Here is a 26,198-nt window from a genome sequence, read left to right as displayed (position 1 = left end):
TGTGTATTCTTGCCACCTCACAATGGACTACTACTCAGCCATAAAAAAAAAGAGTGAAATCTTGCCATCTGCAGCAACTTCGATGGACTTGGAGGGTACTGGGTTTAGTGAAGTAGCTCAGACAGAGGAGGACAAATACTGTATGTTTTCACTTATATGTGGAATCTAAAAAATAAAACAAACGAGTGTAACAAAACAGAAACAAACTCATAGACACGGAAAAGATACTAGTGGGGAGGGGAAGAGGGGTGGAGGAAAGGTCAAGGAGAGGCAAGGGAATTAAGAGGGATAAAATTAGATATAAGTATGTAATGTTCAACACAGGGAATATAGCTAATATTTCACAATAACTTTAAATGGTGTATAAGCTATAAAAAATATCTAATTACTGTGTTGTACATCTGAAACTACTATAACATTGTAAATCAACTCTTCAGTAAAAACAGGGGTAAGGAAGGTCTCACCGAGGGGATGATATTTAAGCAGAGACCTAGTAGAGGTGAGGAAGTAAACCACGTGAATATCTGAGCAAAGTATATCTTTGAAGAGGAAACAGCAAGACTAAGGACCTTGAAGTGAGAAGAAACTTGGTATGCTCCAGGAACAGCATACAGATGAGTAAATCCACAGCTGGGTGAACAGAAGGGAGGATGATAGAAGATAAGGTCTAAGGCAAGTTCCAAATACCATAAGAGTTTTTGAATATTGACTGTCACTGCATCCCAACAGTTCCTGATGTCTTTACTTAACGCATTTCTGGACAGTTTTCTTAAAGTCAGTGTAAAGGATGTGGGGCATCTGTTGGAAATAATTTGGGTAGAGTAGTTCATGTAATGCTCTTTCAATAAAATTTAGGAAAAAACATGAAGACAACAGTACTCACAATTGCACAGTCTTGGTTTTTGAGGTGAAATTCACATGCATAAAACTACCATGTTAAAATAATTCAATGGCATTAGTGCACTCACAGAGCTGTTCAAGCACCACCTCTATCTGGTACAAAACACTTTCATCACCCCAAAGGAAACCCACACCCATTAAGGAGTTCTGTCAATTTCTCCCTACCTCCCTCTGCAGCACCAGTCCACTTTCCATCACCATAGACTTACCTCTTCTGGATAGTTCATGTAAATGGAATCATATAGTATGTGACCTTTCGTGCCTGGCTTCTTTCACTTAGTATTAATGTTTTCAAGATTCATCCATATTGTAGCATGTATCAGCACTTCATTCCTTGTTATGGCTGTATAATGTTCCGTTGTATATATGAACTGCAGTTGGTTTATCTGTTCATCTACTGATGGGTGGTTTCTACCTTTTGGCTACTGTGAATGGTGCTGCTATCAACAAATTTGTACAAATATTTCTCTAAAAACCTGTTTCAGTTCTTTTGGATATAAAATGAGGATCATAATTGCTGAGTCATATGATAATTCTATATTTTACTTTTTGAGATACCGCCAAACTGTTCTCCACAACAGCTGAATTGTATAGTCCCATGGCAGTCTGATTCTTAAGACATATCTATCCTCAGGACAGGGGAGCCTGGTGGGCTGCTGTCTATGGGGTCACACAGAGTCGGACATGACTGAAGTGACTTAGCAGCAGCATCAGCAGCATCCTCTATAATCACTTGCCTCCTCAACACCTTAACTTCCCTAGGTTGAAGCTGATTACCTTAGGTGGCAATCTGATTAACTGGTTCTCCCAACTCAAGCTGAAGGGGGACTTTTATTAGAAACACTAAGGAAAATAAAATTGATAAAGACAAAACATGAAAATTTCTAAAGGCTACCATCTGTGTTGTATAACTTCTTACCCAGATTACTCCAGGCATGATGAAGCACATTGGGGTCAACACTGTGGGGTGGATTCTGTGATCCTATATATTTCCTCAATTGGATCCTCAATTGGGTTCTGATGATCCTATATATTTCTTTTTATTTTCTAGAATATTTTTGATTTTAGAATTCACAGTACCTATTATTTATGCAGCTTACAAAATCAATAGCTGAATGCCTACTGTATACCAAGAATTTTGTTATATAGTAGATATCAAAGATTTCATATTCTCAGAGAAAAGGATGCCTCAAGTAAGTGAAAACTTGTGTTGAGCTATTTGAAATCAAGGAATAAGACAGTGATTCTTAGAGTGTGGTATAATGTCACCTACAGCAGAATCATCGAGGATGCTTTGGCCTGCTTCAGCACTATAGTTCAGAATCCCTGGCTAGATTCCTGGGTTAGAACCCAGAAATCTGCATTTTATTAAGCTTTTAAAATTATCTTCATGTGTTTAGAAGTTTGAGAAGTACTGAAATAGGGAATGCTTTTATTTTAGCACTTTTTTTACAAATAATTTGAAAACAGAATGTTTTATAATAACCTTTGGATATGAAATATGTTGAAATTAATTCAAGATTAAAAACAGTTTATAAAAATAAAATAGCAAAAGAATGTTCCACAATATTATTGTCCGGTCTTTATGAGTTCACTGCACTAGGAGATCAATCAGAAATTCATTAACGTCCCCATTCAATAAATAGTTACTTGTCCCTCTCCTCCGCCTGACAACATGCTAGACTTCAGTAGTGAAGTGAACTGGACAGAGACACTACCTCATGGAATTTATAGTCCAGCTTTAGTAAAACCCAAAATGTATTTGGTGGGGATGGGGCGATGGCCAGTTGTCAGAGTTTTTTTTAAAGTATTTACCACTTTCACCTCTTAGGCAGAACAGATAATGCTACTTAAGGGGTTTCCAACATAACTGCAACTGTTAAAGGAAACTTAACTTGCTCTGGAACAGTAGTACATGGTTTGACATGCTTTAGTCCCTTCATATGGAATCCTACACCTCTCCATCCTTTTCTGCTTTGCTGCTGAAAGCAAGTATTTAAAATTACTAAGGTTTAAAAATTATGTTTATTACAACACATAAAAACCTTTTCTGTATAATTGAATGAGTGAGATACAACTTACAGTTGCCTAAAGGTGCTGAGAACTAGCTTTTATTTTTATTTCTTTTTTGAAAAATTACATTAGCATTTTGACTATTTGGTTATATAGCCATAAGCTAAATAGAATATGTATAACAATTTCAAATGAATGCTTAATGAGAATGGTACTTGTTTTCCGTTTTCCTACTCATATGTCATTATTTGCCAATTTCAGTCCAATAAATTTTCTAGCAAACCATCTCTCATGTGTATGATTTAGAGGTTATATAATTTTGCTCTGGACAGTTTAGGTATGGTTAACGAATAATTCAAGATGACTGTGTTACTGTCCTTTCCTTGGTTTCCATAAAAACCCATTATTCTTTTACTAAAATACAAACAATAAAATACATGAACATTTTGTTGGAAGATAAAGGATTCACTAAGGGTTTCCCAGGTGGCTCAGTTGATAAAGAATCTGCCTGCAATGCAGGAGACCTGGGTTTGATCCTTGGGTTGAGGAAGATCCCCTGCAGGAGGGCATGGCAATCCACTCCAATCTTCTTGCCTGGAGGATCCCATGGACAGAGGAGCCTGGCGGACTACAGTCCATGGGGTCACAAAGTGTCAGACACGACTGAGTGACTAACAAGTTGTTATAATACAGCTACATGGGCCATATTCCTCAAAATCCTTAGTGCCGACCACGTGTGCTTGCTCAGTCATGTCTGATTGTTTGCAACTCCATGGACTACAGTGAAATTTTCCAGGCAAGAATACTGGAGCAAGGTGCCATTTCCTTCTCCAAGGAAACTTCCCGACCCAGGGATCCAACCCACATCTCCTGCATTGGCAGGCGGATTCTTTACCACTGAGCCATCTGAAGCCCCAGTGCTGATTAGACAACTCCAAAAGTGCCAAGGCTCAATTTTAAAATATCATTTAAAATTTTAGGCATATGCCTGACTTTACACCAAGTGAACAACAGTGCGAAATAGAAGATGGGATTTTGTGACAGGACGATAAGGAACTTTTAAGGTTGACAGAGGAAAGGATGAAAAATTCCACTCATAGGGCTAAAACTCCACTTCTGTGTGCTAGGAAAGGTATTAAGGTCATGTATCCATATTCTCACTTGATCTTCATGCCAAACCCATGAATATCTGATGTTTGTGTGTATGTGTACATAGATCAAGAGATACAGGAGTTTATATTGGTAATTAGCTGCCCAATTGTTTTTGTTTACTTTAGTAGATCTAGCTACATTATACATATTTATATTATAATTAGTATTTGGTTGATTAAGAAAATATTAACCCTAAAAATTCTGTGCTGAAACATACTTTAACCTATTGCTAAAAAAACATATTAAACACTAAAATTTCTTTCCCAGACTTAATTTGGTCACCAACTACTTTTGTTAACTATCAAAAGATAAAAATATAGTTTAGGAAGCGCAGATAAGAAACAAAAAGCTAGCAGATAATTCCCCAAAGAATGTCACACATGTAATGAGTCCTAACATAAATCTCCATATAAAACTCTTTTGCAGTTATTTTTAAAAATTTTGTCTTTTCTATTTGCTTTAATTGATATGTTCATTCTGTTAAAAAAAATTTGGAGAAAATCCAAAGATATATAAAATCTCCCATTTCACTCAGTTCTCAGACCCCTGTTTCTTTAAATTAGATCTTTTTTGTTTTTTTTTGCCTTCAACTAGATCTTTTAATGCCTGTAACTGCTTTTGGCTTTATAGAATGAAGCCTCAAAAACCTAAGTTACTGGGGTAGCATAGAGATTCAAATTTGGAAAAATAATTTTGGAAATAGTCAAATTTTTGTGTTAAATTGTATTCAAATACAGTTCTCTTATAATGTTTATTGGATATTATGTTCCCTATTAATACTTTTATTTGCTATTGTTTAGTTGCTAAGTCTGGTCCAGCTCTTTTGTGATCCCATTGTCTGTAGCCCACCAGGCTCCTCTGTCAATGGGATTTCCCAGAATACTGGAGTGGGTTCCCATTTCCTTCTCCAGGGAATCTTCCCAACCCAGGACTGAACCCGTCTCCTGCATTGACAGGCAGACTTTTTTACCACTGAGCCACCAGGGAAGCCCAATACTAAAACATTTTCAGATTTGCTCAGAAATTGTTTTGCTTGGTAAGAGTAAGCAGAATTATTTTCTCCTGAGGAAATGGTTACATCATTGCTATATAAATATGTATTGATACATAGGGCAGAATTTATATTAGACAAAAGAAGGAAACAAATCTGAATGTACAATAGTAAAGTGGTTAAATAAATTCTAATGTATGCATTTGATGTAATGTTCAGCATCCATTAAAATCAATAGATTAAAAATGTTGGATTTGAATGGTTAATGTGATGAGAGAGAGCTTATGATATACTGTTAAATGGAAAAGGCAAAATTCAAAACTGTATTTTTAATTATAATTGATACAGTTCTAATTTTTACTTCATGGCTCTAATTTCACTTAGCTATACATCTGTATAGCTAAGTATATGTTGTTTTTTTTGTTTTAGTCTCTAAGTCATGTTCAACTCTTTGCAACCTTGTGGGCGGTAGCCTTCCAGGCCACTCTGTCCATGAAATTTCCCAGGCAAGAATACTAGAATGGGTTGCAATTTCCTCCTCCAGGGGATCTTCCTGATCCAGGGATTGAACCTGGTCTTCTGCACTGGCAGGTCGATTCTTTACCACTAAGCCACCAGGGAAGCTTATGAAATGTGTGTATGGGTGTGTGTGTATGTGTGTGTCTATTTTATTGTGGTAAAAAAAAAAAACAGAACACAAAGAAGACATACAGATAGCCAGCACACACAGGAAAAGATGTTAAGCATCACTAATCATCAGGGAAATGCAAACAAAACCACAATGAGATATCACTTCTGAATAGCTAAGACAAGGACAAGAAAGTACAAGTGCTAGAAAGGATGTGGATAAAAAAGAACTCCATTGTTGGTGGGGTTTTAAATTGGTACAGCCACTATGGAAAACAGTATAAACCTTCCTCAAAAACTTAAAAATAGAACTACCATATCTCACAGCAACTTCACTTTTGAGTATTTACCCAAAGAAAGCAAAATTACTAATTAAAAAACCCTATTTTCATTATTGTATTATTTATAACAGCCAAGATATAGAAGCAAGCTAAAGTCTGTCAACAGATGAATGGATAAAGATGTAGTGTGTATATACAGTAGAATATTTGAGATTTAAGAAAAGAGTGAAATCTTGCCATGGGACATCACGGATGGGTCTAGAGGGTATTATGCTCAGTGAAGTAAATAAACAGAGAAAGATAAATACCATCTGATCTCACATGTAGAACGTAAAAAGCAAGCAAAATGAAACAAAAACAGACTCATAGTTACGGAGAACAAATGGGTAGTTGCCAAAAAGAAGTTTGAAGGAATGAGTGAAATTAAGGTAATAGGTAAGTGAAATTAAGAGTTAAACTGCTGATTATAAAATAATTAAGTCATGGGGATATAATTTACATACATATGCATAAGAAATATGGTCAGTAATACTGTAATGACTTTGTATGGGTACAGATGGTTCCTAGGCTTCAGGCTTGATCATTTCATAATGTATTTAAATGTCAAATTACTATTTTATATTCCTGAAGCTAACATAATATTGTCAGCTGTATTTCAAATAAAAAATAAGTAGATGAGAAGTAAACAATATACAGATACAGTTATCAATAATATAATGCACATAATTACATTAACATGTGATGTATTGCTGATAATTATATGAACACCTAATATTTTACGCCGCTTTTTTAAAAGTTTATCAGGCATTCCTGCATATAGTACATCTTCTACATTCCTCATCACAGTTCTCTGAACTAGGTAATTGTCTCCACTTTAACAAATGAAGGGTGAAGTTCAAATAGATTTGTATTATCCGTCACTAACAACAACAACAACAAATTAGTAGTAGTAATTGTAGCAGCAGCAATAAGAGAGGAGTGGCAACTAGTAATTGTTGAACACATGCAGTTGTGAGAGGGTCTCTGAATAAAATGAATATCTGTTTATCCCCCCAAAAGTTCAGGTCATGAGCATGAGGGGGCGGGCTTCCAGGTATCAGACACTAGGAACAGAAATGATTCTGTTGCGGGTCCAGCTGTACTACGGAAGGGTAGGAAAAGATTTAGTGTGGTAGACTTTTAAAAAGAGTACCTAACTTGGAATCAGGTGATGTATGTCCTTAATCTAGGACCTACCACTAATTTTATCTGTGAAAACAGGTATATCAGTTCTCCTGATTTTCTTCATGTATAATAGAAGTATTAACTAAGATCCTTTACAAGTCTACCATTTAGAGTTACTTTTTGCTTCCTTTAGGTGGGCACTGAACTACCATAGTCTGGGGAAGGGGAAGAGAAGGAATATAAGAATGTGAATTTGAATAAGAATGAGAAAGAAAAGGAGAAAGAGAAGTCCATTAAATACTCATAGCATGATACTTAATACGATATAATAATTAAACCTCAAAATAGCTTTACCTGTCATTAGTACAAAGTTTGTTTATCTGTTTTCCAATGAAAGGGCAAATTAGAAATTTACTTTACCATGATACCCATATTTGAAGAATAATCACTATCTTTGGGGAATCTAAGACCTACAGATTGAAAAGAATTGGATTTTGAAGACCAAAGATGTATCTGAAAAACAACTATCTGTTTCTTTCAATATATCTTTTTATATAATTTCACTTTAAAAGAATATCTTTTTTTTTTTTACAGTTGGTGAATTACATCCCCTAAAGGGTAAAATGGGATGTATTTTATGTATTAGATACTAGTTCCTTCGAACATGAAGAATAAACTTTTCATTTAACTTCCATTTTCTAACTGACACTTTTTGCTGATTTACTGCATCTAAAGAATAAATATATAAGTATGTAATTATGTAATCTCAGAAGCATCTTGCTAGTTGTAACGTTGTAAAAAAAAAACTACTTTCCATCATTTAATTCTCTCATGCCTAAAGGATTATTTTTACCTTTTGACTGCTAAAGGAAGATATCTTCTCAAAGCCATTCTCTACCTGATATGTTTTTTTTTAATTATGTATTTCAGGCCCTGCTTGATACTCAGAATCTTTTGCGTGCACAAATCACAAATTTTACTTTCAACCTGGGATTTTCAGGGAAATTTTACCATACAGGTAAGAGAGAGATTAACTATCCCCATAGTTAGCCTCTCTGACCACTCTCTTTAAAACTGTGACCCCCTCCTCTTCACACCTTCTTGTGTCTCTCCACTACTTTATTTTCTTCATATTACTCAATTTCACTTAATTTATTTTTTCACCTTTACAGAATGTTAATAGCTTGAAAGTTTATTCACCATGTTATTATTTAATGGCCTTTTCTCTCTTGAACTATATTTTACATATATAAAACTGTATAAGTAATAAGCATAGTGCTCAATGGTTTTCACCAAGTGTACAGAGCTATGTACCCAGATCAAGAAAGAGGCACCACCAGAATCTACACACCTTCTCCCTTGTGCTGCTTTATAGTCACTCACTTCCCACCAAGAAAACCACTATCCTGGCTTCTAATATCATGAATTAGTTTGCCTGGCTTTAAGATGTGTATAAAAAGAATCATATAAATGGACTCTTCTGTATATAGCCTGTTTTGTCGAACATTATTTTGGCTTGGCTGACATTATTGTGTAGGGTTGTATTTCTTTCAACTTTATTGTTCTGCAGTATTGCACTGCTTGAATTTAACAAAATTTCTTTATTCCCTTCTGTTCCAGTGTGGATGATTGGGTTGTTTGCAGTCTTTGCCTTTCTTTTTTTTGAATAGTCATGTTAAGAACGTTTTAAATACAACTATTGTTGAAAAGAGTTGTCCTTCAGAGGACATATTTTTTTCTGTTGTTTATCAACCAGTACAATTGCTGGTTATATGGTATACTTATGATCAGCTTCAGTAGAAAATGCAAAACAGTTTTCAAAGTCGTGATATCAATTTATATTTCCAATACTACATGAGTTTTCCTGTTGTGCTATTCCTCCAAGTATTTAATAATATTAATATTTATCTTATTATTTTAGCCCTTCTGGTGGGCATGTCAGTTCAGTTCAGTCGTTCAGTCATGTCCTACTCTTTGTGACCCCATGAATCACAGCACACCAGGCCTCCCTGTCCATCACCAACTCCCGGAGTTCACTCAAACTCATGTCCATTGAGTCGGTGACGCCATCCAGCCATCTCATCCTCAGTCATCCCCTTCTTCTCCAGCCCGCAATCCTTCCAGCATCAGGGTCTTTTTCAATGAGTCAACTCTTCGCATGAGGTAGCAAAAGTACTGGAGTTTCAGCTTCAGTAACAGTCCTTCCAATGACCACCCAGGACTGATCTCCTTTAGAATGGACTGGTTGGATCTCCTTGCAGTCCAAAGGGACTCTCAAGAGTCTTCTCCAACACCACAGTTCAAAAGCATCAATTCTTCAGTGCTCACCTTGCTTCACAGTTCAACTCTCATATCCATACATAACCACTGGAAAAACCATAGCCTTGACTAGATGGACCTTTGTTGGCAAAGTAATGTCTCAGCTTCTCGATATGTTATCTAGGTTGGTCATAACTTTCCATCCAAGGAGTGTCTTTTAATTTCATGGCTGCAATCACCATCTGCAGTGATTTTGGAGCCCCCCAAAAATAAAGTCTGACACTGTTTCCACTGTTTCCCCATCTATTTCCCATGAAGTGATGGGACCAGATGCCATGATCTTAGTTTTCTGAATGTTGAGCTTTAAGCCAACATTTTCACTCTCTTCTAATCAAGAGGCTTTTTAGTTCCTCTTCACTTTCAGCCGTAAGGGTGGTATCATCTACCTATCTGAGGTTATTGATATTTCTCCCGGCAATCTTGATTCCAGCTTATGCTTCTTCCAGACCAGCATTTCTCATGATGTACTCTGCATATAAGTTAAATAACCAGGGTGACAATATACAGGCTTGACGTACTCCTTTTCCGATTTGGAATGAGTCTGTTGTTCCATGTCCAGATCTAAATGTTGCTTCCTGACCTGCATACAGGTTTCTCAAGAGGCAGGTCAGGTGGTTTGGTATTCACACTCTTTCAGAATTTTCCACAGTTTATTGTGATCCACACAGTCAAAGGCTTTGGCATAGTCAATAAAGCAGAAATAGATGTTTTTCTGGAACTCTCTTGCCTTTTCCATGATCCAGCAGATGGTGGCAATTTGATCTCTGTTTCCTCTGCCTTTTCTAAAACCAGCTTAAACATCAGGAAGTTCACAGTTCACGTACTGCTGAAGCCTGGCTTGGAGAATTTTGAGCATTACTTTACTAGCGTGTGAGATGAGTGCAATTGTGTGGTAGTGTGAGCGTTCTTTGGCATTGCCCTTCTTTGGCATTGGAATGAAAACTGACCTTTTCAGTCCTGTGACCACTGCTGAGTTTTCCAAATTTGCTGGCATATTGAGTGCAGCACTTTCACAGCATCATCTTTCAGAATTTGAAAGAGCTCAACTGGAATTCCATCACCTCCACTAGTTTTGTTCATAGTAATGCTTTCCAAAGCCCACTTGACTTCACATTCCAGGATGTCTGGCTCTAGGTGAGTGATCACACCATTGTGATTATCTTGGTCATGAAGATCTCTTTTGTACACTTCTTCTGTGTATTCTTGCCATCTCTTCTTAGTATCTTCTGCTTCTGTTAGGTCCGTACCATTTCTGTCCTTTATCAAGGCCATATTTGCATGAAATGTTCCCTTGGTATCTCTAATTTTCTTGAAGAGATCTGTAGTCTTTCCCATTCTGTTCTTTTGCTCAATTTCTTTGCATTGATCGCTGAGGAAGACTTTCTTATCTCTCCTTGCTCTTCTTTGGAACTCTGCATTCAGATGCTTATATCTTTCCTTTTCTCCTTTGCTTTTTGCTTCTCTTCTTTTCACAGCTATTTGTAAGTCCTCCCCAGACAGCCATTTTGCTTTTTTGCATTTCTTTTCCATGGGGATGGTCTTGATCCCTGTCTGCTGTACAATGTCACGAACCTCATTCCATAGTTCATCAGGCACTCTGTCTATCAGATCTAGTCCCTTAAATCTATTTCTCACTTCCACTGTATAATCATGGGGATTTGATTTAGGTCATACCTGAATGGTCTAGTGGTTTTCCCTACTTTCTTCAATTTAAGTCTGAATTTTGCAATCAGGAATTCATGATCTGAGCCACAGTCAGCTCCTGGTCTTGTTTTTGCTGACTGTATAGAGCTTCTCCATCTTTGGCTGCAAAGAATGTAATCAATCTGATTTCGGTGTTGACCATCTGGTGATGTCCATGTGTAGAGTCTTCTCTTGTGTTGTTGGAAGAGGGTGTTTGCTATGACCAGTGTGTTCTCTTGGCATAACTCTATTAGTCTTTGCCCTGCTTCATTCTGTACTCCAAGGCCAAATTTGCCTGTTACTCCAGGTGTTTCTTGACTTCCTACTTTTGCATTCCAGTCCCCTAGAATGAAAAGGACATCTTTTTGGGGTGTTAGTTCTAAAAGGTCTTGTAGGTCTTCATAGAACCATTCAATTTCAGCTTCTTCAGCATTACTGGTTGGGGCATAGGCTTGGATTACCGTGATATTAAATGGTTTGCCTTGGAAACGAACAGAGATCATTCTGTCATTTTTGAGATTGCATCCAAGTACTGCATTTCGGACTCTTTTGTTGACTGTGATGGCTACTCCATTTCTTCTAAGGGATTCCCGCCCACAGTAGTAGATATAATGGTGATCTGAGTTAAATTCACCCATTCCAGTCCATTTTAGTTCGCTGATTCCTAGAATGTCGACGTTCACTCTTGCCATCTCGTTTGACCACTTCCAATTTGCCTGGAATCATGGACCTGACATTCCAGGTTCCTATGCAATATTGCTCTTTACAGCATCGGACCTTGTTTCTATCACCAGTCACATCCACAGCTGGGTATTGTTTTTGCTTTGGCTTCATCCCTTCATTCTTTCTGGAGTTATTTCTCCACTGATCTCCAATAGCATATTGGGCACCTACTGACTTGGGGAGTTCCTCTTTCAGTATCCTATCATTTTGCCTTTTCATACTGTTCATGGGGTTCTCAAGGCAAGAATACTGAAGTGGTCTGCCATTCTCTTCTCCAGTGCACCACATTCTGTCAGACCTCTCCACCATGACCCTCCCGTCTTGGGTGGCCCCACACGGCATGGCTTAGTTTCATTGAGTTAGACAAGGCTGTGATCCATGTGATCAGATTGGCTAGTTTTCTCTGAGTATGGTTTCAGTGTGTCTGCCCTCTGATGCCTTCTTGCAACACCTACCATCTTACTCGGGTTTCTCTTACCTTGGACGTGGGGTATCTCTTCATGGCTACTGCAGCAAAGCACAGCCGCTGCTCCTTATCTTGGACAAGGGGTATCTCCTCATAGCCTCCCCTCCTGACCTTGAATGTGGAGTAGCTCCTCTTGGCCCTCTTGCACCCACACAGCCGCCACTCAGCTTGAATGTACATTTCACTGACAAGTAGTGAAACTGAGTTTCTTTCATGTATTTATTGACCATTTGTATCTGTTCTGTTTTGAAATATCTTAGTGCTTATTGGGTTGTCTGCTTTTTTATTGATCTGTAGAAATTCTTTATATATTTTTAATGACCTCTTTGTCAGTTATATGTATTGCAAATATTTTCTCCTGATGTGATTTTTTCAATTTTTACATTCCTACTGATACTTTTTGATGAACAAAATGTAGTCCAATTTATCTTTTTTTCCTTTTTGTGTCTTTTTAAAGACATTTTTTCATGTCACAAGATCATGAAAATATGTCCCTATATTCTTAAAATGTATGCATCTGAGATCCATCTAGAATTGATTTTTGTATATGTGTGAGATAAGGGTCAAGATCCCTGCTTTTTGAGCTAGTGTGATTTTCTAATTAATTTGAAAACACTTGTTCTGATTTCAGAATGAGGGCTCTACTCCACAACAAAAAATTAGAAAGCAACCTTCTTTTCTTATAAAGATGTCTAATTGGTACCAAGTATTGAAAAGACCATCCTTTTTTCACTGCACCATGGTGTCATCATTGTGATAAATTAGATGACTATAGATGTGTAGACTCTATTTCTGGACTTTCCTGCCCATTGGTTCTACTTGTGTCATCATGCTATCTTATTTACTATAACTCTATAGTTGATACTAACTGGTTCAGTTCAGTCACTCAGTCATGTCCGACTCTTTACGACCCCATAGACTGCAGCACTCCAGGCTTCCCTGTCCATCACCAACTCCGAGAGCTTGCTCAAACTCATGTCCATCGAATTGGTGATGCCATCCAAACATCTCATCTTCTGTCGTCCCCTCCTCCTCCTGCCTTCAATCTTTCCCAGTGTCAGGATCTTTTCCAGTGAGTCAGTTCTTTGCATCAGGCGGCCAAATCATCAAAGCTGATACTAATATCTGCTATTTAAATCCTCTAAGTTTGTTCATCGTCTTCAAGATTGCCTTGGCACTTCTGGGCCTTTGCCTTTTTATATAAATTTTAAAGTAGCTTACCAGATCCACAAAGATCCTCACTAGAATTTTCATGTTATTGTTGCTGTTGTTGTTGCTGTCCAGTCACTAAATCCTGTCCTACTCTTTGCAACCCCAGGGATTGTAGCATGCCTGGTTCCTCTGTCCTCGACTTCTCCCAGAGATTGCTCAAATTCATGTCAACTGAGTCAATGATACTGTCTGAATCATCTTATCCTCTGTTGTCCCGTTGTCCTTTTGCCTTCGATCTTTCCCAGCATCAGGGTCTTTTCCAGTGAGTCAGCTCTTCACATCAGGTGGCCAAAGTATTGTAGCTTCCACTTCAGCAACAGTTCTTCCAACGAATATTCAAGGTTGATTTCCTTTAGTATTGACCAGTTTGATCTCCTTGCAGTCCAAGGGACTCTCAAGAGGCTTCTGTAGTACTGCAATTCAAAAGCATCAGTTCTTCGGCACTCAGCCCTCTTCTGGTCCAAGTCTCACATCCATACATGACTACTGGGAAAACCATAGCTTTGACTACAAAGACCTTTGTTGGCGAGTGATGGCTCTGCTTTTTATTACGCTGTTTCTCTGCTTTCCTTCCAAGAAGCAAGCATCTTTTAATTTCATGGCTGCAGTCACTGTCCATAGCAATTTTGGAACCCAAGAAAGGAAAGTCTCACTGCTTCTGCTTTTTCCCCATCTGTTTGTGATGAAATGATGGAATCGGATGCCATGATATTAGTTTTTTAATGTTGAGTTTCAGGCCAGGTTTTTCACTGTCCTCTCTCACCCTCATCAAGAGGATTTTTAGTTCTTCTTCACTTTCTGCCATCAAAAGGCATCATTTGCATATCTGAGGTGGAAGTATTTCTCCTGGTAGTCTTGATTCCAGCTTGTGATTCATCCAGCCCAGCATTTCACATGAAGTACTCTGCATAGAACTTAAATAAGCAGGGTGATAATATACAGCTTCGTCACCCTATAGAATTTTTATTTAAATTACATTAAATCTATTAATTAATTTGGGGAGAATTGTTGTACTAAACATTGAGTCTTCCTATGCTTGAACATATTTGTGCCCAGTGTATGCTCAGTCATGTCTGACTCTCTGCCACCCCAAGGACTGTGGCCTGCCAGGCTCCTCTGTCCATGGAATTTTCCAGGCAAGAATACTGGAGTGGGTCACCAGTTCCTACATCAAGGGATCTTTCTGACCCAGGGATCAAACCCGAGACTCTTGCGTCTCCTGCGTTGGCAGGTGAATTCTTTACTTACTGGGAAGAACTCATATTTAGGTCCTCGTTAATTATACTTGACAAAACTTTGTTATTTTTCTATTTATTCCTTGATGGAGTTTTTTGATGCAGTAGTTAATGGTGTCTTTTTAAAAGTTTTTTTCCCCATTTCTCTGTTAATAGTATGTAAAAATAAAATTGATTTTGTGTACTGATATTAATATTCAGCAGGCTTGCTATACTCACTTATTAATTCTATACTTTCAAGATTCTTTTGGATTTTCTACCTATTCAATCATACAATTTTTGGATAGTAAAAATCTTATTTCTTCCTTTCTGAGCTTTATGAAATTTTTTTCTTTTCCTTACCTACTACATTAGCTTGGATGTCCAGTAAATATTAAACAAACATGGTAATAATAACACTCATGTTCTGTTCCTGACCACAGGGGAAACCCTTAAGTAGTTTTGTTCCTGTTCTTGAGGGGATTTCTTTCAATAGACAATTTCATAGAAAGTCTTTATTAGCTTAAGGAAGATCCCTTCTGTTCCTAGATTGCTAAATCTATGGATGTTGAATGTACTTTATTTATAAATTATCTGTTGTCATTCCTCACTAAAATGATCACTCTACAAACACTTTATTGCTGTAATACCAGCAAGTAGAACAGTGCCTATTGAAAAAAAAATGAATAAAGGATTGGGTGAAAATAAAATTACTTTCTTTTCATCATTAGTATTTATAAGGAACAAGGTCAGAGAATAAAATTTGACCATGTTGTGTTGTGAAAGAAAATCACTCTAAACATTGAGAATAACTAAAAACTTCCTTCCCAAACATAATAGAAATACAAGAAAACATCCCTGGCAACTAAATTTTTTTTGTCCAATGCTGATATTAAAGACCGACTCTAGCCAGTTGCTCTCCTTCATTTCTGTTTCTGAGAGACTCGCCTCTTTCCTTACTTGGGTTCTCCCAAACAGCTCACAGTACGTGTGTCCTCTCTCTAAGCCAAGGAGAGTAGATAGAACACAGGAGGAAGCTAAGGAGAAAGCAGAACAGAGTTTTGTATAAGATCTGAAAGCTCCCACAACACTTAGTTAAGGTTGTCTAAAACCAGTAAAATCAGTTTTCAATGGGAACAGATATAAAAGTTAATCATCTGAATCCTTTGAAGACTGGATATTGTAAAGTTTAATTGAATTACATTGTCTTCCTTTCTAAATGAGTAACTCCTTTTTCTGTTAAAAATTCTATTTTATTCAGTCTTGAAGGAAAGAAGAAAAACAGCACCCTCATACTAGTAAGTTTTACTTTAGGAAAGGGTTTCATCTTATTTGGTTTACTTTTGTTTTTGAAAGACTTGTGCATTTTGTAAAAAATAAAGAGATGAAAGAATAAAAATTATAGTTCCCTTTTAGCGAGCAACACCATATTCTAGGTACTTAAGTAAGCACTTTTCATGTAACTTTTCATTGAATTCTAGGAGTTAAAGAATGTATTATCTTGTTTTCTAGATGATAACATAGAAACTTAGTGGGGCCCAAGGTTATATAGCTAGTTACGTGTAAAAAAAAAAAAAATACTCTTAACTTTTAGTCAGAGCCCAAGTCTTATGTATTAGGAAAAAATGGATTTTTATCATTTAATTGGCAATCCTTGATTAAGGAAGCTGAATGGCAAAAGGTGCCTTCCCCTTATCTATAGGTTCTTTAGGTTTGTATATTTTTCCAGATCACCAAGAACCAATCAGTTCAGTTTAGTCGCTCAGTCGTGCCCAACTCTTTTCAACCCCATGGACTGCAGCACACCAGGCCTCCCTGTCCATCACCAACTCCCAGAGTTTACTCAAATTCATGTCCATTGAGTCAGTGATACCATCCAACCATCTTATCCTCTGTCATCCCCTTCTCCTCCCACCTTCAGTCTTTCCCACCATCAGGGTCTTTTCAGACGAGTCAGTTCTTCAAATCAGGTAGCCAAAGTACTGCAGTTTCAGCTTCAGCATCAGTCCTTCCAGTGTATATTCAGGACTGATCTCCTTTAGGATGGACTGGTTGGATCTCCTTGCAGTCTGAGGGACTCTCAAGAGTCTTCTCCAAAACCACAGTTCAAAAGCATCAATTCTTCAGCACTCAGCTTTCTTTATAGTCCAACTCTCTCATCCATATATGACTACTGGAAAAACCATAGCTTTGACTAGATGGACCTTTGTTGGCAAAGTAATGTCTCTGCTTTTTAATAAGCTATCTGCTGCTGCTGCTGCTAAGTCACTTCAGTCGTGTCCGACTCTGTGTGACCCCATAGACGGCAGCCCACCAGGTTCCCCCATCCCTGGGATTCTCCAGGCAAGATCACTGGAGTGGGTTGCCATTTCCTTCTCCAATGCATGAAAGTGAAAAGAGAAAGTGAAGTCGCTCAGTCGTGTCCAACTCTCAGTGACCCCATGGACTGCAGTCTACCAGGCTCCTCCATCCATGGGATTTTCCAGGCAGGAGTACTGGAGTGGGGTGCCATTGCCTTCTCCGAATAAGCTATCTAGGTTGGTCATAACTTTTCTTCCAAGGAGCAAGTGCCTTTTAATTTCATGGCTGCAGTCACCATCTGAAATAGTGTTACAGATGAGAACCAATAGTGTTTGTAAATTTTAATTATATCAGAGAATTACTTAACTATGTGAAGAGAAAAGTTATATAAATTAGTAAATGTACATCTTATCTCTAAACTCCACATTTGGTCCATGAATGTTGTTAAGGGCCCTGAATTTGGAGTTGTGTAATTTGGGTTAGAATTAAGATTCTGAATTCAGGTTCTATCCCATATTTCCATTGACTTGTGGCAAGTTACATCACATCTCCAAATATCAATTTCCTTATCGGTAAAATGGAGTTAGTGGCTTTGAGCACAGAGTTCTAGTGAGAATTAAATGAGACAATACTTGAAAAACAGTTAAGATAGTCTCAATCAATGATAGTTTTTAATATAGTATCAGAGTAGGAAATACTACAGAAAAAATATGGAAGAGACACATTACTTAAATAGATATATAATAAAATAATAATTTACATTAATTGTAAGATTTCAGTGTAGTTTTATAACAACCTAAGAAATGACACTTCAAATTGAGGAATTTGACTTGAGTTCTTCTCTCTCCAGTTCTGACAAAAGTTGGTAAAGTGGAGAAATACAGGAGTGACAAGAAGCCAGGATAATCAAACCATGAATATGTTTCAACTGTTTTATATCATGACGTTTGAAGTATTAGGCAACAGATACTTATTCTCAATATAATTAATTCTGATCTAAAACATCCCCAAAGTAGAATTAAAAGAAATCAGATAAGGAAGAGCTGTAAAGAAAAAAGGAAGGGCCTACAGTTATGACTGCTATGAATTTACATAAGCCTATCAGAGGGGCCCTCTATGACGTTCAGAAAAGGACAACAAATAACTGAGCAGTCTTTTAAAGAATTCTGAAATCTGTTGAACTGTCCTCATATGTAAACTTTGAGTAAAGGCCAACTAGAAAAATGAATAAAGAGGAGAGAAGGAAAAAGAGAGGGAAAGGTAGGAACTATAGGAGACAGAAGTGAAGTGAAGTCGCTCAGTCGTGTCCAACTCTTTGTGACCCCGTGGACTGTAGCCCACCAGGCTCCTCTGTCCATGGGATTCTCCAGGCAAGAATACTGGAGTGGGGTGCCATTGCCTTCTCCAGGGGAATCTTAGCAACTCAGGGATCGAACCCAGGTCTCCCGCATTGCAGGCAGATGCTTTAACCTCTGAGCTACCAAGAGAATAGAGCTTAAAAGTAGTTGGAGGGGTGACTTTATTCATAAACCAGGAAATCTCAGCTCACTTTTCCCAGAGGAGGTGGAAATCAGCAATGAACTGATTACTAGGAAACCCCAAAAGAAATCTACTTGTTTTCAGTATGCTAAAGTAAAACTGCAACAAGTAATTGACTTGTAACCTTAACTAATCGGGTGTCCTGAGGACATACAAAATGCTAAGCAAGAGGAGAGCATATAAGTAGAGACGTTTAACTTCAGGGAAACCAAAAGAATCATCCTTACGTCAGAAAAAAACAAAAACAAAAACGTATTTAAGCGTCACCAGTCACACTTAACAAATGTCTCTTTACCAGGGCCACCTTATTTATTACCTAAAAGGCAGCAGGACACAAGACTGCCATGACTGGGGTCATGGCAGATTTCTATGCCCCTGACTGTATCTTCCTATTCTTTTTCATTCCTTTCTAGAAGGCTTCCCAGAGCTTAGAAGCCCCAAGAATGCCTGGTGTGGGTGACTCATTGATCAAGCAATTACTTAATATAATGGCTTGATCAGTTCTTAAATTCTTAAATACAATGTCCCCTCTGTCACATAACACTCTGGTGAGCCTCCGCCCCCCATAAAGAAAAGAAAAAAAGAAAAAACTCTAGGAGACACATAGAAGATGTAAGAACAGGAGCAAGAAATACAGGACGGAAGGGCACGGGCATTTTAAATTATCCAGTATGTGCCTGGACTATGCAGACACTTTCTGACAAAAGGAATAAAATAGGTTTTGCTGTCCATATTTTTGCCTACATGAACACCAACATTAAAGGGGTTATATGACTTCCCCACAGCCACACATCTCAAATGTGTTGGAACCTAGAAATAAACTAAAAAGCTTCTAACTCCAAAGGCTGTACTTGTTTAACTCCACTGACATGAGTAACAAGAGTAACATGAGTAGCATGCTAAAGAGAATAAAATAAGGGGACTAAAACAGATTCGATTTACATATGCCCTTTACAGAGAGAGCAACAGTTCCCTCACATCAGCAGAGCACTTCAGCACGTGAAAGTGAAATTGAAGACTGTCCTTGTTGAAAGATGATGTTATTACACCCATTCTATATCCCTAAGCCTGTTCCTCCTGCATACATCAGAACAACCATGCAGCCTCGTACTACATCTTTGCCTTTGGTCTCTTTCATTGCCCAATAAATCATAAGATCGAACTGATCCTTTCCCTGCCAGTAGGCGCTACCTTAATTCTTTCAGAAAATTAAATCATAGAAGGGTGGTAACATGCAGTAGGCTTGATTGGCTGTGCAGGAGAAGTAGTCTGTCCACCCTCGTTAGCCTCTAGAGACCCATCAGAAAGTGAAGTCACTCAGTCGTGTCCGACTCTTTGTGACCCCGTGGACTGTAGCCTACCAGGCTCCTCCGTCCATGGGATTGATTCTCCAGGCAAGAATACTGGAGTGGGTTGCCATTTCCTTCTCCAGAGGGTCTCCCCAACCCAGGGATCAAACCCAGGTCTCCCGCATTGGAGGCACATGCTTTAACCTCTGAGCCACCAGAGAAGAACCAGTCAGATAAGAACTGCTATTGAAAATACGAGGACGTTTTTCTCCATGTAGAAGGGACATCATTTGAAGAATCTACCATTCTAGGACCTTATTGAATTGAGTGTCATTGCTGAAATTAAAGTGTGACTGTATAATTTCGTGATGATTAATATCATCTTATGAGATGTCAGGACAGACACCTTACACTGCTCTCATTTATGCTTTAGTAAAGAATCTCTGCCTGGAGAAGCATAAAAAGAGACTCCTACTCCTTCATATAAATTAGAGAACTGTATCATTTCCCACACTCAACTAAACTGCAGATCAGAGAAAATGAAGGAAGTAAAATAAGCCCAAATATGAAATTCAGAAGAACAACAAAGCTGACTCTCAAGGAAATAGAAGTATTTTGATGGAAAGTTTGCTTCCAAGAACTTGAAAGAAAGGACAAGCATGACGAACATGGGTTCCACCAAGGAGCACAGTGATTCTTGGGTTGTTTTACGATGACTTCATTTCTCATCTTCTTTCCATCACCATCTTTCTTTTTTTTCTTTCCTTCAGTTTTCTCTAGTTTTTTCAATAACAATTCCCACATTTCCCTTTTTCTCCCTTTTATGCATTAGTATAAAAGGCAGAGGAAACAGATCAAATTGCCAACATCTGTCGGATCATCAAAAAAGCAAGAGAGTCCCAGAAAAACATCTATTTCTGCTTTGCTAACTATACCAAAAGCCTTTGACTGTGTGGATGACAATAAACTGTTGAAAATTCTGAAAGAGATGGGAATACCAGACCACCTGACTTGCCTCTTGAGAAACCTATATACAGGTCAGGAAGCAACGGTCAGAACTGGACACGGAACAACAGACTGGTTCTAAATAGGAAAAGGAGTACGTCAAGGCTGTATATTGTCACCCTGCTTATTTAACTTATATGCAGAGTACATCATGAGAAACGCTGAGCTGGAAGAAGCACAAGCTGGAATCTAGATTGCCGGGAGAAATATCAATAACCTCAGATATGCAGATGACACCACCCTTATGGCAGAAAGGGAAGAAGAACTAAAGAATCTCTTGATGAAAGTGAAAGAGAGTGAAAAAGTTGGCTTAAAACTCAACATTCAGAAAACTAAGATCATGGCATCTGGTCCCATCACTTCATGGCAAATAGATGGGGAAACAGGGGAAACAGTGGCTGACTTTATTTTGGGGGGCTCCCAAATCACTGCAGATGGTGATTGCAGCCATGAAATTAAAAGACACTTACTCCTTGGAAGGAAAGTTATGACCAACCTAGACAGCATATTAAAAAGCAGAGACATTTCTTTGTCAACAAAGGTCCGTCTGGTCAAGGCTATGGTTTTTCCAGTGGTCATGTATGGATGTGAGAGTTGTACTGTAAAGAAAGCTGAGCACCGAAGAATTGATGCTTTTGAACTGTGGTGTTGGAGAAGACTCTTGAGAGTCCCTTGGACTGCAAGGAGATCCAACCAGTCCATCCTAAAGGAGATCAGTCCTGGGTGGTCATTGGAAGGACTGATGTTGAAGCTGAAACTCCAATATTTTGGCCACCTGATGCGAAGAGCTGACTCTTTTGAAAAGACCATGATGTTGGGAAAGATTGAAGGCAGGAGGAGAAGGGGATGACAGAGGATGAGATGGCTGGCTGGCAACACTGACTCAAAGAACATGGGTAAACTCCAGGAGTTGGTGATGCACACAGGGAGGCCTGGCATGCTGCAGTACACGGGGTCACAAAGTGTTGGGTACGACTGAGCGACTGAACTGAACTGAACTTATTCACAAATGTAAGGAGTAACCCAGATAAATTATGGAATTATTTTGTTGGTAATGTTGTGTTACAACCCATGTCAGAGTGATCTAAATACTATTAGAGCTCCACAACACATTTCCCACTCATATTCCCTGAACTGCATTCCCCGCTTATCCTCCATTTCTCTCCAAACTTAAATTATACAAAGATCCTAAAAGTTAAAAATTCCAAAGTCCTTTGGAATGATTGTGTATTTCCTTCTTACACCGATTTTATATGCATGTCTCATGTTTTAAAACATTAAAAAATAGTTGTATCTCAGTCTCTGGTTGTTCCCCAAGTAACAGATTTTCCTTTGTTACTTCATGTTCAAAGTTTTACATGTATGTAAGATAGTATAAATGGTATCTTCTAAATGCATATATAAGATTACATAATTGGATGGACAGATGGACAGATATTCATACGGATGAACAGGCAATCAGTGTAGCTGAAATTAACTGAATAATCTTTTCCCTCTTCCCTACGCCCTAGGAACTGAAGAGGAAGATGAAGGGGATGACCATCTTTTGGGGTCTGTTGATGAGTTCTGGTGGTTTCCACATATGTGGAGCCATATGCAGCCCCACCTCTTCCATAATGAGTCATCTTTGGTGGAACAGATGATTCTCAACAAAAAGTTTGCCTTAGTAAGTAACTCACTTTGAACTAAAGTGCACAGACTACTAAAATGACTGGCTTTTTATATTGAGAACATCTGAGGTTTGGGGCACACTGGCACTTTTTAAGCAGGCATTTCTGTGTGATAGTCGGAAACACTTGGTATTGTAGCCTTTCAGTATGTGACTTTTGAATTTGTATTGGATGCTCATCACTATGCTTAATGTTTTGAGGGGTCTAATTTAAAAGGAAATTTTCAGGACACTCACCGGACTCAGCTACATGACATTACGGTCAGAGCTCATAAAATATGGTTCCCATCCAGAAAGAGCTTTCAGCTGCACTGAGAAGACAAAATACACACATAAAACAAATCTCCACTTAGAAAACAAACGTAGTTACCAAAGGAGATGGCGGAGGGACAAAAAAGGAATTGGGGGTTAGCAGATACAAACTACTACATATAAAACAGATAAACAATGAGGTCTTACTGTATAGCACAGGAAACTATATTTGATATCCTGTAATAAACCATAATAGAAAAGAATACAAAATGAATATATATACACACACATACATATAGATATATAATTGAATTGTTTTACTGTAACAGAAGCTAGCACGACACTGTAAATCAACTATAGTTCAGTTTTAAAAAAATAGTCTTCAGTAAAATGAGATATTCCTGGACCTAGTGCCAAACTGTATAGACATAAAATCCACCATTCAGAGAAGTAAGTGTCATTGCGAGTACCCAGGGAAATGTTGTGTAAATAGGATTTTAGGTACATTCTGAAATAAGAATAAGATTTAAGTGTCAGGGAGAATTTGGAGTTAAATGAGGGAGACACAGGTAGGAGGTGTTCGCTGGCAGGCGGTAATGAAATCGCAATCTGGAAAGGCAAGAGGAATGGGAAGAAAACCATTTCAAAGACATCAAATACATATAACACAGGGAAGGAAGATTCATTTGACTGAGCAAGATACACTGTTTTATAACCAAGAGGATTCTGATCCTGGACAGGAAAATTTACAGTTAAAGTTCTAATAAGTGCAGTACATGGGAAAATGTGCTTGTGATGAGTAGAGATGGTATAGAGAGGTTAACAAACCAACGCAGCATGTTTGGGGTGGGACGCTGTTTATCTTTGTATTATTCTGATGGGCACACAAACATGTGGAGGGGGTCCAGTCAAGTAACTCCTTACTGAACCAACATTCTCCTTCCTGGGCAGAGAGTACACTGGGGCAAGGACTGTGTTCTGTCTATCACAGTTCCCAGTTCATCAACATACTCAGTGAATATTTGTAGTATGAACAACTAAAGCGGCAGAAATTACCTCTCGAAAAGCAAGTGAAGTGTAACATATCTTTACTTATTACAGCACTTTTCTTATTTGCAAGCCCCAAAATTTATATTACACTGTTCATAGATTATGTTGTTAATAAATCTAAACCCATCAGATCATATTTCTAGGTTCAGTTCAGTTGCTCAGTCATGTCCTACTCTGCGGCCCCATGGACTGCAGCATGCCAGGCTTCCCTGTCCATCACCAATTCCTGGAGCCTGCTCAAACTCATGTCCATCACGTCAGTGATGCCATCCAACCATCTCATCCTCTGTTGTCTCCTTCTTCTCCCACCTTCAATCTTTCCCAGCATCAGGGTTTTCTCCAATGAGTCAGTTCTTCGTATCAGGTGGCCAAAGTATTGGAGTTTCAGCTTCAGCATCAGTGCTTGTAATGAATATTCACAACTGATTTCCTTTAGGATAGACTGGTGGGATCTCCTTGCAGTCCAAGGGACTCTCAAGAGTCTTCTCCAACACCACAGTTCAAAAGCATCAATTCTTCAGTGCTCAGCTTTCTTTACAGTCCGACTCTCACATCCATACATGACTACTGGAAAAACCATAGTTTGACTAGATGGACCTTTGTTAGCAAAATAATATCTCTGCTTTTTAATATGCTATCTAGGTTGGTCATAGCTTTTCTTCCAAGGAGCAATCGTCTTTTAATTCCATAGCTGCAGTCACCATCTGCAGTGATTTGGGAGCCCCCCAAAATAAAGTTTGTCACTGTTTCCACTGTTTCCCCATCTATTTGCCATGAAGTGATGGGACCAGATGCCATGATCTTTGTTTTCTGAATGTTGAGCTTTAAGCCAACTTTTTCACTTTCCTCTTTCACTTTCATCAAGAGGCTCTATAGTTCCTCTTCACTTTCTGCCATAAGGGTTGTGTCATCTGCATATCTGAGGTTATTGATATTTCTCCCGGCAATCTAGATTCCAGCTTGTGCTTCATCCAGCCCAGCATTTCTCATGATGTACTCTGCATATAAGTTTAATAAGCAGGGTGACAATATACAGCCTTGACGTACTCCTTTCCCTATTTGGAACCTGTCTGTTCTATTGCTTTTTGACCTGCATACAGATTTCTAAGGAGGCAGGTCAGGTGGTCAGGTATTCCCATCTCTTTCAGAATTTTCCACAGTTCATTGTGATCCACACAGTCCAAGGCTTTGGCATAGTCAATAAAGCAGAAATAGATGTTTTTATGGAATTCTCTTGCTCTTTCCCACAGTCTGACAGATGTTGGTAATTTGATCTCTGGTTCCTCTGCTTTTTCTAAATCCAGCTTGAACATCTGAATGTTCACAGTTCATGCATTGTTGAAGCCTGGCTTGGAGAATTTTGAACATTAGTTTACTATTGTGTGAGATGAATGCAATTGAGCAGTAGTTTGAGCATTCTTTGGCATTTTCTTTCTTTGGGTTCAGAATGAATTCTGACCTTTTCCAGTCCTGTGGCCACTGCTGAGCATTCCAAATTTGCTAGCATTTTGAGTGCAGCACCTTCACAGCATCATCTTTAGGATCTGAAATAACTCAACTGGAATTCCATCACCTCCACTAGCTTTGTTCATAGTGATGCTTCCTAAGGCCCACCTGACTTCACATTCCAGGATGTCTGGTTCTAGGTGAGTGATCACACCATCGTGATTATCTGGGTCATGAAGATCTTTTTTGTATAGTTGTTCTGTATTCTTGTCACCTCTTAATATCTTCTGCTTCTGTTAGGTCCATACCATTTCTCTCCTTTATTGAGCCCATCTTTGCATGAAATGTTCCCTTGGTATCTCTTAATTTTCTTGAAGAGATCTCTAGTCCTTCCCATTCTATTGTTTTCCTATATTTCTTTGCATTGTTTGCTGAGAAAGGCTTTCTTATCTCTCCTTGCTATTCTTTGGAACTCTGCATTCAAATGGGTATATCTTTCCTTTTCTCCTTTGCTTTTCTTTTCACAGCTATTTGTAAGGCCTCTTCAGACAACCATTTTGCCTTTTTGTTTTTCTTTTTCTTGGGGCTGGTCTTGATCCCTATCTCCTGTACAGTATCGCAAACCTCCATCCATAGTTTTCAGGCACTCTGTCTATCAGAATCTATCCCTTGAATCTATTTGTCACTTCCACTGTATAACCGTAAGGGATTTAATTTAGGTCATACCTGAATGGTTTAGCGGTTTTCCCCACTTTCTTCAATTTAAGTTTGAATTTGGCAATAAGGAGTTCATGATCTGAACCACAGTCAGCTGCCGGTCTTGTTTTTGCTGACTGTATAGAGCTTCTCCATCTTTGGCTGCAAAGAATATACATGCTAATATTATGGTTATACTTAAATGT

General features: G+C 38.3%; 1 protein-coding gene across 3 annotated transcripts in view; it reads left to right on the top strand.

The window, feature by feature from the left end:
- Positions 1-26,198, top strand: part of LOC138442283 (bifunctional heparan sulfate N-deacetylase/N-sulfotransferase 3) — a 164,368-nt gene that overhangs the window by 44,407 nt on the left and 93,763 nt on the right. For all 3 annotated transcript variants that reach the window (XR_011446603.1, XR_011446604.1, XM_069593396.1), the window contains exons 2-3: positions 8,059-8,146; positions 22,391-22,545. Coding sequence is in view for 1 of the 3 variants with exons in the window: in XM_069593396.1 (XP_069449497.1) it covers positions 8,059-8,146; positions 22,391-22,545 (243 nt within the window). In the remaining 2 variants the exon portion in view is untranslated. The remainder of the gene's footprint in view (positions 1-8,058; positions 8,147-22,390; positions 22,546-26,198) is intronic.

This window comes from Ovis canadensis, chromosome 6 (assembly GCF_042477335.2).
Source record: "Ovis canadensis isolate MfBH-ARS-UI-01 breed Bighorn chromosome 6, ARS-UI_OviCan_v2, whole genome shotgun sequence".
NCBI lineage: Eukaryota > Metazoa > Chordata > Mammalia > Artiodactyla > Bovidae > Ovis > Ovis canadensis.
Note: the sequence above shows the minus strand (reverse complement) of the source record. Positions and strands in the feature narration are given on the sequence as shown.